Below are 16,093 nucleotides of genomic sequence, written 5' to 3'. Positions count from 1 at the left end.
TGAGCCCCTGGGGGATAACCTCCTCTTGTCATATAACCTGAAAGATTTCAGTCAACTTTTATAGGAGCAGTGAACTCCCTGCCTTCCAAATTTAAGTTAGATTAGAAATATCAGAAGGCATTTTGTCCCACAAGAGAAGTCAACTCTTCTTTAGTTGAAAGTATGGCTAAAGAGCGAACGACTAATTTGAGGAGTACATCTAATGGCCTCAGGATTGGTTGATACTGGCCTGTGAAGAACACTATGGAAGTGTTCAGCCTATCTCTCCAGGAGCATGTTCTTATCACTCATCAATGTGACTGAGTCAACACTGAGTAATTGACATGTACAACAGGTATTTGACAGGACATCATAAAAGTGCTTTGGATTGTTATTGTCAACATAAAACTGAATTTCATCTGCTTTATAACTGAGCCACAGCTCTTCTATCTCTCTAAGCTTCACTTACATTTTACTTCTGATGAAGATAAACATTGCCTTCTTAGAATGGACAAGCTGTCCTGCAGGTAAATCCTGCAGAACGCTCATTTTTTTTTTATTTAACAGGTTCTGAATTTTCCCATCATCTTTCTTTATTGAACCAGTCTTGATGTTTGCAAGTGTTCTGGTCCAGATGAGTAAGTATGATATTGTACACGAAATCTCCAAAACCTGCCCATTACTTTTTTGCTCCACTGTCACCAAGCACATGTAGGTTCAGCTTTCCCTACAAGTTCACAAGGAACTGTTTTCTCTTGGAGAAGTACTCTACTTGCTGGACATTAAGCAGTCATCTTTCCTCAGGGCCAGTATTTTTATAGAATGTGAACATTTAGCTTAGAGAGGACAAGCCAATGATTGGTCAACACTGCATCACACATTGCCTCCATCACTCTCCCATCCTTTCTCTTCCTACAATAACACAGTTCATTAAATATCATTTTTTGCTGTAAGGGTGCATCCATGAAGTTTTATTGCATTTAGGTAAATGGAAGGCAGTGGTGATAAGGAAAAAGTCACGAGACACAGATATTCTTAGTCATAACTGATTGCCATTACTTCTCTGAGTCGATTAATCCCAAGGACTTCCAATCATGTCAGATCATCTGTGCGTCTTCTGGAATTAAAATCACACAGGATCAAAAGTTTGGCATTTTTTGATACCTTGATGAGAAGGGCCTCCAGGTATTCATAAAAAGAATTTTTAACTCCTTAACTTTCATCATGGTGAGAACATGACTGATGGTAGTGATGGTGCTTTCCTTCAAAGGGTAATTTCATTGTTTCGAATCTGTTGTTCATTCCCTTTTAGGAGGCATATAAGCTTGTTGACTTGATTAGTTTTGATTGTAAAACCTACATCAACTTCATGGTGCTCCCCTTTACTATGACCACTGTATCTGGTTCTGTATCCAGTTCTGCTTTTGGTTGCCTGATATTCCTTTTCCAGATTCTTTTACTTTGGGCTGCTCTTTGGATGCTGTACCTGTTAAGTTCTCTTGCAACAAGAGCTGTTTGTCTTTCACGTTTACTCGATTTCTTGTCACCATAAATGTGTGCCCATTCCATGTACTAATAGTAGATGGAATCGTCTTCCAAAAAATCTTTTTCATACTTGTTTTGTGTTTCAGTTGTAAAATAGGACCCCAACCTGCCACAGCAAGCCTGCCTGAGTTAGCTTAGATGAAGTAGATCATAATTCTAGCCCTTTCCTCATGTTAGGAGATGAGCAAGTACAAACCTTATAAAAAGCTGTTCAGATACACCAGGGGTTGCCAAATTCTATGTTGCTTCAGTTCAATGAGAAGGCAACCCTATGGCCACCCCACATGTGTTAGGGTTTTGACTATGGTTGCCAATGTATTCATATCTGATGCTTCTTCTTTTGCCTATCACTACAGGACTCTGATATAGGTAAAAATGATAAAATTGTACGAGTGACAGATTTTGACTCACACATAAATTGGATTTAGTTGAGGTGGAGTTGAGCCAAGTGTTTGACCTCATTCAGTCACTGGAGTTCAGTAGCAAGACACACTCTCAATGGTTCAGGATAAAGTAGATGATCTTGGGATCTTTGATGACTAAGCCAGATCTAAGTGCTTCTCCACAGGACCTGCTTCTGCACATATTGAGCCCATAGGAAAAAAAAACTGTTCACATCCACTCATTCCACTGAGGAAAACCTTTATATGATGGGGATAGACACCCCACTAACTCATTGATGGGTTTCAGGTCCATTGACTCTATTCAAGCTGATTTACCTCCAACTGCCAAAATGTTTTAAATGGGTGTATGCATGCTATGGCTTCCTGGAACCAAGGTGAGAACTGGTTGGTAAGCAAACATTATAGGTGGAAAGTAGTCCTTATACCTAAAGTAATACGTAGTTTCCCTGTCACCCATAGACCCCACATGTACTAAAGGAAGTAAAAGTCATAAGATCTTTGAAGGTGAATTTTGTGGAAGGATCACATATATTTCTATATGTATACAGTAAAGTAGAAAATTTGGTCCAGGGATGGATTTTGTTTTCATTTCAAAAATCTTTTTGATGTACTCCATGTTGTGTTTTTTTTCCAATAACTTCTACAGGAACATGATGACCACAATTATAGTGCATGTACAACAGTTCAAAGGAAATCATCTGAGAGACATATTTAGCTACAAGTCTTACTTCCAATTTGAATTTTACTCATGTACAAGAACCCCAATGCCATTAAAAAAAAACTTATAACATCTTATAAAATTCAGCTTGGGGATAGAAAGTGAACACAGAAATTTTCCAAAGAAATGCTGATAAATGCTGCTTAGATGATGCTCCTTCCTCCAGTCACAGTGGGGACATGGCCACAGAGAGAACACAGAGGGAATTGGACCCTCCCGAGTGCTTCTTTCACATGCAGTTTCTCTTTTCTTAGCCAAGGAAAAAACCCAAGATGTCAGTAAGTCAGGATGCAGATATTCTGCATTTAGGGTTTAGCACAGAGCAGGCATTTAATGAATTCTTAGTGACTATTTTGATGACTTTTGGGGAATTGAATATGTTCCTTAAGTGAATGCATGTATATGTGTATGTATATGTACATGACAAATAAATCCCACAGTCAGGCCAATTTCATTGGAGATTTTGTCTATTTCTCCAAATCCCAAACATAATCCTGACACATGTAAAGTCATTAAAAAAAATGAAAGATCCAACATCAGCCAACAAATTTTGTAACAGGCACACAATTAGTAATAAGAATATTAATAGCTAACATTGTATAGCAGAGTTAAGTGCCAGATACTGTTTATCACTTTACAAAATTATCTCATTTGATTTGTTATATCCATTTTAATGGAAGAGGAAACTGAAACAGAGTGATTAAGTCTTGCACTTAGAATCAGTGTCTAAGGCTAAATCTGAGTTAAATCTTCATGAGTCCAGACCTGGTTCTCTAACCATTGAGCCACCAAGCTTTTCAGTAATATATCTGCCAGCTAATATATTTGACACTATAATGGACTTGAGGCATCAAGAGAAATGTTGATCCAGGAACAAGGATGGAGATGAGGAAAAGGAACTTCCCATTTCTTTTTCCCCATCACCAACTGGAGCCAAATGTTTCACCCATCCCCCTGTTAATCTACTGCTTTGCAAGGAGGAAGGTGGATACAGAAGAGAGAAAGAAGAGGGAAGGGCAAAAAAAAAAAAATGGAACAAAAGCAGAGATCATGGGGGATGTGTAGAACTAGTAGAAATCTAAGAGAGGATGGGACACCTGAGGGAACTAGCCTCTTTCCTGAGTTCTTTACCAGGTAGCAAGGCAGCAGTTGGAGGATTTTGCAGTGTCTGTTGCTGTGTCAGCTCTTCCAAAACAGGAGAAGAGTCTTAACCCGAGGCCTCCTTCTGCTGTTGACTCAGCAGAAGGGATGAGGAAAAAATAGGTAGAATCAGAATCCTCTAGAATCTCTCTGTACTGATGGATCCTGCGCTGGCTGAGCTGTGGATAGGCTTTGGGCCAGCCAGAAATGTGACCAAAAAAAAGATGTGAACCATTGCTTCCTACATTGAGGGTGATAAAGTTCTCCTTAACTGTGTCTTTGGTGAGAAAAGAGAAAAGACAGGGTCTTCCTCAGCTCCAAAACTTACTAGATAAGTATAAATGAGTAATTATTTGTCTACACCTTAATTTTCCAATTTGTAAAGTATGGATAAAAACAGTTAATACCATATCACACAATCCAAAGTAGACATGATCAGGAATCAGATTCTGAGCACTGGAGGAAAGGCTGAAGATGAAGTAAGAAGGTAATTTCAGCTGGGTGCAGGAGTATAAGGAGAGGTTGGTTCAAAGATGATTTCACAAAAGAAGTGGTATATGACCCAAGTCTCAGAAATGGTAAAAGATGAGGAGGAAGGTCATTCCAGGCAAAGAGGACTTGTTAAAAATACTCAGGGTTCAGCATCATCTGAATTGGCAAGAAGAAGGACAACATGTAATAAGATTGAAAAGATAATTAGGAATATGTTTTAAATGCCAGACTGGGAACTTTCTATTTTATTCCCTAAATAACAGAGTCAGTGAAGGTTTTTGAAAGGGATGGTCATGCTCTAGGTCTATGTCCAGGTCTATACCCTGGGAAGATTATTTTTCAGCAGAGAATAATATACAGCAGGGATCAAAGGGTGAAATTAACTACTAATTAAAATATAATTTCAATATTCTAGATGAGAATTAATGAGGGCTTCTACTTGAATGGTATTTGTTTAAGCTGAGAGCAGAACATGACAAGTGACTGGACATAAAGAGCAAGGGGAAGGAAGAAGCAAGAATGATTCAGGGTAGAGAGAGGAAGAAGAGGTGAAAGGTATTAAAATACCAGAAAAATGGAAACAAAAATTGGTTGCAACTCACTATGCATATTCTCTTCTAAGAAGTTCATCATTTTGTCAAGGAAGCATTAGCTCTTGAATATAATAGTCAATGACTATAGTGATCTAGTGTTTGATAAACACAAAGACTCCACCTTCTGGGAAAAGAACGCACTACTTGACAAAAATTGCTGAGAAAATTGGGAAATGATATGATAGAAACTAGTAACACCCTATACCAAGATTATGTCACAATGGGTTCATGATTTAGACATAAAGGATGATACTATAAAGCAAATTAGAGAACAAGGGATAACCTACCTCTAAGATCTGAGAAAAATAAAGGAATTTATGACCAAAGAAGAACTAGAGAACATTATAGAATGCAAAATGGATAATTTTATTTTAAATTAAAAAGGGTTTGTACAAACAAAACCAATGCAGCCAAGGTTAGAAGGAGAGCAAAAACCTGAGGGGGAAAGCACTGTTGGCCATAGGCAGACCAAAAGCAGAGGAAAGATATTGATGCAGGAAAGATTCCAATCTTTGATTCCCAACCCCCCCTAGCTAATGTAAATTACCCTTTGACTCACAAATCCTGGTCCCTTTGAATTCCAATAGAAGATCTGGACCTGTCCCAGCCCCAGCCCCACCCAGATCTGAGCCAACTTTGGGGCTACACCCCAAAGCCCCTCGAGCTAAGTCTCCAACTTAAAAGGGCCACACTGAGAACCCCTCTTTGCAGAGATTCCAAACATGGTAGCCATGTGAGGATCCTCTGTCCACTGGACCCTCTGTCCAGTGCCCTCCTTGTCTCTACCTTCACCTATCTCCTATTTCTAAACTCAATAATAAACCTCTTTTATCAATCTAGCTCTTGAGGCCAATAAATGCTTTTATTGGGAATTCCACTCAGCTACAAGACCTCATATACCGCCGTATCCTTGCACTGAATCCAAGGGGGTTGCAGGGGAACTCGTTTGACTCCCTGTACCCCAAACCTGCCACTAGACCTTAACTAAACCCTAATTTCATTTAGGTACCCCAAATCTAGCCCTCATTTATCTACACCTCAACAATATGAGAGAGACAGAGACAAAGAAAGAGAGATACAGAGACAGATAGAAAAGAGAGGGACAGAGATGGAAAGACAGATATAAAAGAAAAGACAGATATAAAAGAGGGAGACAGAGAGAAAGAGACAGTTGGAAAAGAGACAGACAGACAGACAGAAACAGAGAGAGAGACAGATAGAAAAAAAGAGACAGAGACAGAAAGAGACATTGAGACAGATACTGAGAAACAGAAAGAAAAGAGAGAAACTGAGAGACAGGGGGAGAGATAGAGATAGAGAGCAAGACACAGACAAAAAAACAGATAAAAATAGAGTGAAACAGAGAGAGAGACAGAGAGGGGACAGATACAGAGACACAGAGAAACATAGGAAGAAATAGAGATAAAGGGAGACAGAGAAGCAGAAACAAAATCTCAGGGAGACAAAGATACAAAGATACAAAGAGAGAAATACATACATGCAAACATGCACAGAATAATTCATAGCAATATTTTGTTATGATAAAAATAAACAAAAGCAAACAAGTAGAAACAAAGTAGATATTGAATAAATTTCATATTATGAAGATAAAAGATCATAGGAAACTATATCTAGAGTTGGAGATAATCTCAGCTGCCATCTATTTCAACCTTCATCTAACAGATAAGGAAACTGAGGCATAGAGAGATTATTTTGTTTTTTGGCTAAGGTCATAACACTGGCAGAGGCAGGAAATGCAATAAATGAATGTAGAAAAATAGAAGGAGAGTTGATGTAAAGCTGAAAGAGTCATCTCAGAGTCATCTAGTTCAATTCCTTGATTTTATGAGGAGTAAGCTGAGCCGACACAGTGGAAGACTTGGGTCAAAAAGGTAGAAAGGGTTAAGGATGGAAAATGGACCCAGTTCCTCTTGTGCCAGAGTCAGGGTTTTTCCTGCAGCCTTTCTTTAAAGAAAGCGCAATGTAAGTAATTCAGAGAAAACTGAAAAGACCTAGATGAACTGATGCAGAGGGAAGAGATCAGAGTCATGATAATTTACACAGTGCTCACAATGAACCACAGAAAAATTATATTAAATGATAGCAAAATGCTGCTCATTGCAATGATCATCCTTGATTCTAGATGATTGAGGATAAAACATACTCTCCTCATCTTGGCAGAAAATCACAGGTCCATTGATTCAGAATGAGGCACACGTCACCAGGTGTGGCCAAGGTGTTGATTTGTTTTGCTTAGCTAATAATAATGCTACTTAGAACTTACACAGCACTTTATAAGTATTATCTCATTTAACCTTTATAATAATTCTGGGAATAAGTATTACTATAATCCCCATTTATACACATGCGCAAAAAGAGAAACCTTGTCAGGGTTACATAACTAGTGTGTTAGGATATAAACTTAAATTTCCCTGATTACAATTCCAATGTTTCATCCACTGTGCACCTCCCTGCCCATTCACTGAGCTTTTTGTTATGCAGGGGAGTTCCACTCAGAAGGGGGATGAAGCAAAAATTTATGGCGGGCACTATGCTAACTGCTCTACAAATATTATCGCACATTATCCTCATTATGGTTCTTGAAGGTAAGTGCAATTATTCCCAGGGCAAGTAGCAATCACGCAGGAGAATACCTCATTTTCCTCATTGCATCTGTATCTCTTTTTCTTTATTCCTCTATGTGTATGTCTCTGTGTCTGCCTCTGTCTCTCTCTCCCTCTACCTCCCTCCGTCTCCTCCCCCCCCATGTGTTTGTGTGTCTCTCTCTCTGTCTCTGTCTCTCTGTGTCTCATGTTAAGCATGAATAATGCACCAGCCTTTCAAATAGGACTCACATTTTAAAGAATGTCTCTTAATGGTGTTAAGCAGAGGAATAACTGACATAGGCCATTTTGGACAGCACAGAAGCATAGCATAAAATATCTGCAGTGTTCTCACTGTGCATCTCCTGTTCTTTTTATGCACAGTCAGCTCTTTGCATCTTCATCCTGTGGACCCTACAGACATCGCATGGCAAGTGAAAGTCTATCCCTGAAAATTTCAAGGAGGTTTTGTTTTTACCTCTGTGACAACTTCTCCGGCTCCTCCGCGGTGAGGGATCTCATACGCCTCGATTTGCTGTTTTGTGAGTCTCACTAACTTTTCTGCCAGCTCTCTCCAGCCTTTGCCTAGTTTGACAGCTGAAGTCAGAATCGCAGTCTCTCGGATAAGATGCACAACCAGTCTTTGACAGTCTATCTTCAGCAGCGCCTGCGGCAAGAGTTACATGGTGAGAATGCTGCTGCCATCTTTTAAAATACGTCATCAATGCCTGATGTTATAAATGGAAAATACCACACACACACACACACACACACACACACACACAACACACACATACACACAACACACACTCACCTTCAAGGAACTGTTCCTTGCTTTCTACCAAATGCTACTGTAGCTGAGCAGTATTTTTTCATTCACTATAACAGGTGAGCAATGTTTGTACACTGTGCTCCAAGCAAACCATATATATGAAAACACACCAGAGCAATAGGGCAGTTAGACTGCCCTACAAATGTTGGGAGATGCAGCATGTGGTGAGTAGGAGGAGGAAGCTGGGGTTGACTTTTGGTTCTCTACCCAACTCTGTTACTTTGAACAAGTCACTTCCTTGTGTAGGATCAGCACCCAGGAAATGAGAGGGATGAACATGATATAATGAAGGGGAAGAATGATGAGTTGCAACCAAGAGGGGACAAAGCTAGAATCTTGCCTCTGACACTAACTTGTAGAAATCCTGGGCAACTCACAACCATCTGTGTCTTAATTTCTTGATCAATAGGATAGATATCATATTTTATCTGTTATTTTTGGAATCACATAGGATTTGATTCCAAATCCTCTTTGGATTCCTCTTTATTGTGGCTGAACCCATTGGAAAGACCATCCATGATCAATATCTCTACCTGATCTCCCCTCTTCCCAATCACACGAAGCCAGGCTTTTAACCTTTTTATACAACTGAAACTGTCAACTGGCTAGCATTTACAGAGTGTCCACAGTGTGCCCGGCATGGTGCTAAGTGCTGGGGATACAGAGAATGTCAGTCTCTACTCTCGAGAGCTTCCGATCTAACGGAGGAGACAACATTCAAATCAGCTATATGAAAAATAAATTAGGGCTAATTTCAGAGGGAAGAACTAGAATTAAGGAGGACTGAGACAGACCACAGAGAAGGTGGCATTTTAGCTGGGACTGGACGGAAATGAAGGAAGCTAGGAAGTAGAGACGAGGAGGAAGAGATCCAGATATGATTGTTGCCAGTTTAAATGTTTGGAGTCAAGATGGAGTTTAGAGTACAAAGAAGAGCAAAAAGACTGGATAACAGAGTAAATAGAGGGAAGTAAGATCTGAGAAGACTGGAAAGGTAGGAAGGAGCTTTTTATGAAAGACTTTAAAAAGACAGAGAATGCTGTAACTGAGACTGAAAGAAATAGGAACCTACTTGGAGTTTATTGATCAGGTAACATAATAAAATCAGTTGGACAGCTGAACAGATGATGGATTCTCCTCAAAAATGTTACCAATGATATCTTAATCAACAAACTCAATGGCCTTTTCTCAATTCTCATCCTCAACCTCTCAGCTACATTTGGCAGTAGTAATGAATAAATCTGGACATCTTGAACTGGAGAATATTAAATTCAACATGTCCAAAACAGAATCATTATCTCATGCTCACCTCAAACCCTTCCTCATTCTGAATTTTCCTAGCAATCTGGAGGATACCACAATCCTCCCAATCACCAAGGATCCTAGTCTCAGTGTCACCTTAACACACCCATACATCCAATCTGTTGTCAAGTCTTGTCATTTCTACCTTCATATCTCTCATGTTTGTTCCCTTCTCTACATGCATAACAATCCTTTTTGTTCATCTGCCCATGGCTTTACTTAGTCTTTCCATAGCATTCTAACTGCTTTGTCTGCCTCAGTATTTCCTCCTCCATTCCAACCTTCATTCAGTTGTTATTACCACTAGATCAAATAAATCTTTTGTTATTTAAAGTCCTTTCCAGCCTTTAGACCTTAAACTCTACCATATGCTCCATGATGCAGCCCCACCTGCCTTCTGATCTTCCTCACTCGTGAAACTAATGTCCCTTCTTCTTACCTTTCCATTGGCTATTCCCCTCCCCTAAATGTTCTCGCTCCTCACCTCCTCCTCTTGTTTTCATGGCTTATTTTAAGAGCAAACTCAAATAACACCTTTTGTAGAGAGGATTTCCCAATCCCTGCTGCTGCTCATGCTTTCCTCTCTGAGTTTACTTTATCTCTACCCAGGAAGTATTTTATTATTAATTTAGTTATTTACACATTGTCCATTCTATGAGAACTTGAGTTCCCTCAAGGCAAGGACTATTTTTACCTTTCTTTTGTACATCCAATGTCTGAGCACAAAGGCTTATTGACTTACCAATGAATTCACTGACACAAAATGCTTTGCAAACTTGAAAGCAGCAATAGCTCAATTGTCATTGATATTTTTCTATTCTTTTTAAATTTTTAATGCAGTGCCAGACATATAGTAGGTGCTTAATAAATGCTTACTGGTTGATTATTGACTTCACTACAGACTGAATATCTGATATATCTCTGAAATTGGGGCATAATTAATCACTTTACCAAGAAAAAACTAACTTTTTTAATGAACCAGCCACGTGTTGTTTTTCTAATAGCAACCTTCCTTAGTGTTATAGTTGCTGCATTTCTATGACTCTAATTTTAGCCAAAATTTTATATACAAATGACTTTTCAAAGATCTGTTACATAAAGAAAGACAAACCTATCATTTTCTAGGAGATATACTAACATGTACTAATTGAAGCTAAATCAGTACACATTTAAGACAATGCAACACTTATGAAATAAATAATCAATTTTTTCTTACTGTTATTTTCTTCCCTTTTTTTGTTTTGCTTTATAACCTAATTCTTCCTTCTCTATGTAGAAGCCTTTAGAAACTTCTAAAATCTTTCTGTTTCTTAATGATGTCAATTATAAAACACAATAAATAAGTCCATTCAATCTTGTTGGGTAAAGAAAAAAAAATCACTCTCTATACTCATAAGCAAACAGTCAACTACACACACACACACACACACACACACACACACACACACACACATACACACATTTGCATAACCACAGGAGCTCATCATTACAACCCAATACCTACAAACTTAATTCATCTGACTTGTGGTGATTACACTGATAAAAGGGGGGGTCAATATTTTCTTATAAAGATCAAGATTTTCCCTAAAAGAACAAAAAAGAAATTGTATCTCCTTTTTTGCAGAGATTGGGGTCTAAATAACTCAGCCTGAGAATGATATATTAGGTCATTTTACTGAACTGCATTGCTGTTTCTTTGTTTTTTCTCTTTTGTTTTATTTATTTGGCTTATTATTTGGAGGAGGAATTTATCTGGATATCAAAACTAAAGTTATAGTTTTTTTGTTTTTGTTTTTTTGTTTTTACTTTATTAAGAAAAGGAATTGCCAAGTCATCTTCTAGCAACAATGAACTTTGACTTCTCACAAATGAAGCCTGCTGTTTTGGACCAAATTGCCTTCAGTGGAATGTACATGTAGGGATGGGATGTAGGAGAGATGGGGATTGTGGCTTAAAAGCTACCATTGCAAGCTGCTGCGGACAGCAGCTGGTTTTTGGTCTTAGGCAATTATCCAAAGGCTGAACGTTTTCCTCAGTGTGACACCCTTATGCTGTTTTGTGCACACTTTCCCTATACTCTTTTGTATCCATTCTTTGCAAATTCAGAGCCCACATTTAGTCCCCTCAATGGGTACACTAATGTTAAGTCCTAGGAACCTGTATGAACAGCATGAATGCATTTCTTTAAGTGCTCATTCTATCCCACACCTCCCAAAGACTGACACATCCATTGCCCACAGCTTGTGGAAAGAGTGTCAATTCTGGAGTCAGAAAGATTCATCTTCCTAAATTCAAATTTGACTTCAAATGCTTAATAACTGTGTGAGGAACCCTATTTGCCTCAGTTTCCTCATCTGAAAAAAATTTGAGCTGAAGAAGTAAAGGGCAAACCACCCCAATGGTTTTGCCAAGAAAACCCCAAATGAGGTCATGAAGAGTTGGACACAATGAAAACAAATGAACAAAGAGCCCTGAAGCCAAACTCCTGCCATAATTATGAAAATCGAATGTATTATAGTTATTAAGTCTTAAAATCTAGAGACATGACAGTTGTATTCATGTAAACACTTTTAGGCCAACAAAAGAAATGAAATAAATGTGCAATTCAGCCTTCAATAGGCATATTGTGAGATGCAGCAAAGCTAATGAGTTATTCTACATATATTTATGATTTCCACCATGTAATTCAGTCCTCATTATTCTGTCTTCTACAACTCAGATGTACATTTGTTTTTATTTTGATCAGTCATTTTATAGCCAAATCTTTCTGAAACTTGCAGATAATCCTTCTCAAAGTTAGAGACAGAGTATGGGTAGACAGGGCTGGGTCTAGAGGTCAGACTCCATGAGAGGCACTTTTCATATTACTTGTATAAATAAACAATTTTAATGCCAAGCATTTTCACCCCTCATTGCCCACAGATTTCTGGAATAATTCAAAGTACATGAGTGTAGGGTGAAAAGTTCTTATCAACAGTAAAATATTCCGGATATAACTTCCCAGCTCAACAGAGTACAATTTTTAAACCTTGTCTAGGGCAGACCAATGCCCTGGTGCCAATATTTATCTGATTGTTGTAATTGCTTCATTGTATTTCCAAAAACAACTTCTACTTTAACTGTATTTGTCAAGATACAAAACAATACATCCCCTCATTAAACAATCAGTGTTGTATAATTGAGTTGTGTAGCATAATTCAAAATATTGATTCAACACATGTGGGGAGAGATAGCATGAAAGCACAACTTGTTTATGTGATGTTAAAATGTTTACCTTGTTGGCCAAACACCTTCCTAATGGTCAGACCTGACAAGTTTACAGTAGCCAGACAAGGGAGCGACCAATGGATGTGGAATGGGATAAGGAAAGAGTGCACTTTTCCTCCTAGAAGATCACTAATATTTCTATTCCAGTGAAACAGGGAGGTAGTAATTGTTGGATATATTAAGGGAAGAAGAAGCAGGGATACTTCTGAGACCAGACCTATTATTTGGACATTACAGAGTTATTCTGAGAGAGTGAGTAGAATGGAGAAGGATGGTGCCTTGCTCATGATCCCTTGGGACTCACAGGTATTTCTCTAGTCTTCATCTATGTACTCTACTAGTGTAACCTAGGTCCAAAGGCAACTTTCTAGTTTTTCTTTTGCTTATTTCTTAATTAGGCCTCTGCATCCATGTCCACATAGACAACTGCTTAGGAATTCATCCCTGCCTAAAAAACTAAGGAGTTTGGTGGTGAATTATTAGCGCTCTGAGTTCTCTCAGGCTCCAGGCCTGCAATCTGTCTTCCTAAGGTAGTTGTCTCTCCCTTGGGGCAGTCTGTGACAGAGGTAATGACATCTATCATACTATGGTCTATCAATGTCAGGATAGTGTCACCTCAATGGGGTTGGGCAGCCTGGTCAGACTCTCCTAAGAGAGTAAATGACAGATGTGGACAAATGAATCCATTTGTGTGACCACTAAGCAAGCACCAAATAAATTTCACAAAGCCTTGTCCGCTTTTTCTCTAGCTTATGCGAGCTTGCTTTTTCCTTAGATACATAGAATCAGGAGCAAAAGGGACTTTCTGGACTTAGTGCCCCCAGTCACCATCTGCCTACTTAGCTGCTTAGTTACACCTATTGCTTATATCATCTCCTCTTATATAGTCAATCAACTAGCAATTATTAGACACTTTCCATTTGTCAAGTACTGTGTTTGGCCCTGGGGAAACAAAGATGGAAACATTACTCCTGTTCTCCAGAAGCTCATGTTGTAAGGAAGGGAACACACAACTAGACACACATGTATATTCTATGTATCACATTCAGAGACAATAAAATATATACTATGCATAGACCAAGCTAATATTATTGACTCCTGGGTTTTTAATAAGAAGGGATTTTAGAGTCCAAACTGTCCAAATCCCTCCTTTTTCAAGTGAAAACTGAGCTGTGGAAAAGTTGGAAGGCTTGGCCAAGTTTAAATCGGAAACAAATATCAGTATGATTCTTTCTTAGTATTTCTGGCCTAAAATCCTCCACTGCAGATTTGGAAGGTCATGGAGATGATTTGGGTTCTCTATGCCTTTGCCAGTTGAACTCTGGAAGGCCCAACCCACTGTATAATTGGAATATTTTCCAATTATGGGCACAGGGATGAACCAGCGTAGCTAAGAGAAACCCATGGAAGCACGTAACTCCATATTTGTATATTTCTAGTTCTCATGTTCTTTTGATTTTTTTCTCTTAGATTACTTCTGAATCCCTGGGTTCCTATTAGTATGAGTTCTATCTATAGAGAAGATCTCTGCAAAGATCTCCTACATCCTTTGGGACTGACTTTAGGCCATGCTCCAACAGTCTGACACACATCTTTGAGACTTTACTCAAGAAGGATCGTTGATGGAGAGTTGTACTTAGACAACATAAATTAAACTAAATTGCGGTCTTGTGTTCAGAGAATATTTCATTTGCTTGAATGGCTCAGGGATCCTCCACTTCTTACTGTTCCTCTCGCATTACCCTTTATCAACCTTGCTACTGGCATTAGATGGCCCGGTGGATAGGGGATGGGACTTTGAATGAGCATGTATCGGAGTCTGAATCCTTCTTCAAATCATCCTGGCTATGTGAGCTAGAAAATGGGGATAATCATGAGCCTACTGCTTCACAGGGTTGTTGTAAGGATGAAATAAATCTATACAGATAAAGTACTTTGCAAGTTTTAAACACTGTATAAATGTTTCCTCTCATGCCTGGAATGGGCTTTTCATAACTCCAACTTCTTTGTCTTGCTTCAAAGCTTAACTCAACCATAACTTTGTCATAAATCCTTCTCTGACTTTTTCAGATCCTTGTTCACTAGCCTTAAATTGCTTCATATTTACTGCTTCCAATGAATGTTAGTCATGAATATAGTATGTTTATAGTTAGTATGATATAATGATCAAATATCTTTGAATTCACACATTTCAAAATTATAATTATGCAAAATATGGTCAGAGGAAATTTAGGTGCCATAGTGAATAGACTTCCAGGCCTGAAGTCAGGAAGACTCATCTGTCTGAATTCAAATCCAGCCTCAGACAATTACCAGGAATGTGCCACCGGGCAAGTCACTTAACCTGTTTCCCTCAGTTTCCTCATCTGTAAAATGAGCTGAAGAAGGAAATGGTAAACTGCTCCAGTATCTCCACCAAGAAAATCCTAAATGGGGTCAAAGAGAGTTGGATACAATTGGAACAACTGAACAACAAAATAGTGCGATTGGTTCCATCCAATGGAAATATGCAGTATGATTATGAATAATGTGACTTCTTTCCAGGATTCATTTATTATTACTATTTGGGATATCTCCTGCTATGGGGTAAGCTCTTTAAAGGGAGGGGTCATTTGTATTCTTTATATTCTCAGCACCTGGCACAATGAGGGAGCATATGGTAGACATATAATAAAGTTTTGTTGACTAATTAATTTATTATTATTATTTATTTGATGTAAATACTGTCCCACTGATGATTTATGAGAAAGTTGTCTTGGATTTCTCTGCCTAAGAAGTGACCCCCAGGAACCAATTTGATAATGAACCTATCTAGAAGTAGCTAGATCGGTCCCAAGATGACATACATAGAACAGACCTATATGACTTTTAATCAAAGTCTTCTCTTCTTGTTAGAAACCACTACTAAATCATCTTTTTACTGGCAAAAAATGTTAAGAACACAGAATGCCCTTCATACCAAGAGGAAGAATTGAAGGACAGTAGCATTTTAATAGAACAGGTCTGTGGAACTTTCTTTTGGTTTGGGGTCTAATTCTGTAATTTCATTGCTATAGGTAACTCCTCAGGTTCCTAATTATCCAACTACAATGCAGCTAAATATTTCATTTATAGTCTTAGATATGAGAGAGATGCTTTATATCTCTATATGGTCACATTCAATTCCAACATCTTCCCTCTAACTGCTACCCACTCTCTCTTAGCCATAGACTAAGGAT

At 38.5% G+C, this 16,093-nt stretch overlaps 1 protein-coding gene across 1 annotated transcript in view; it reads right to left on the bottom strand.

Annotated features, from left to right (window-relative positions):
* Positions 1-16,093, bottom strand: part of MACC1 (MET transcriptional regulator MACC1) — a 76,122-nt gene that overhangs the window by 22,963 nt on the left and 37,066 nt on the right. The window contains exon 6 of the mRNA XM_012551440.3: positions 7,953-8,141. Within this exon, the coding sequence (XP_012406894.1) occupies positions 7,953-8,141 (189 nt within the window). The remainder of the gene's footprint in view (positions 1-7,952; positions 8,142-16,093) is intronic.

Source organism: Sarcophilus harrisii, chromosome 5 (genome assembly GCF_902635505.1).
Source record: "Sarcophilus harrisii chromosome 5, mSarHar1.11, whole genome shotgun sequence".
Lineage (NCBI taxonomy): Eukaryota > Metazoa > Chordata > Mammalia > Dasyuromorphia > Dasyuridae > Sarcophilus > Sarcophilus harrisii.
Note: the sequence above shows the minus strand (reverse complement) of the source record. Positions and strands in the feature narration are given on the sequence as shown.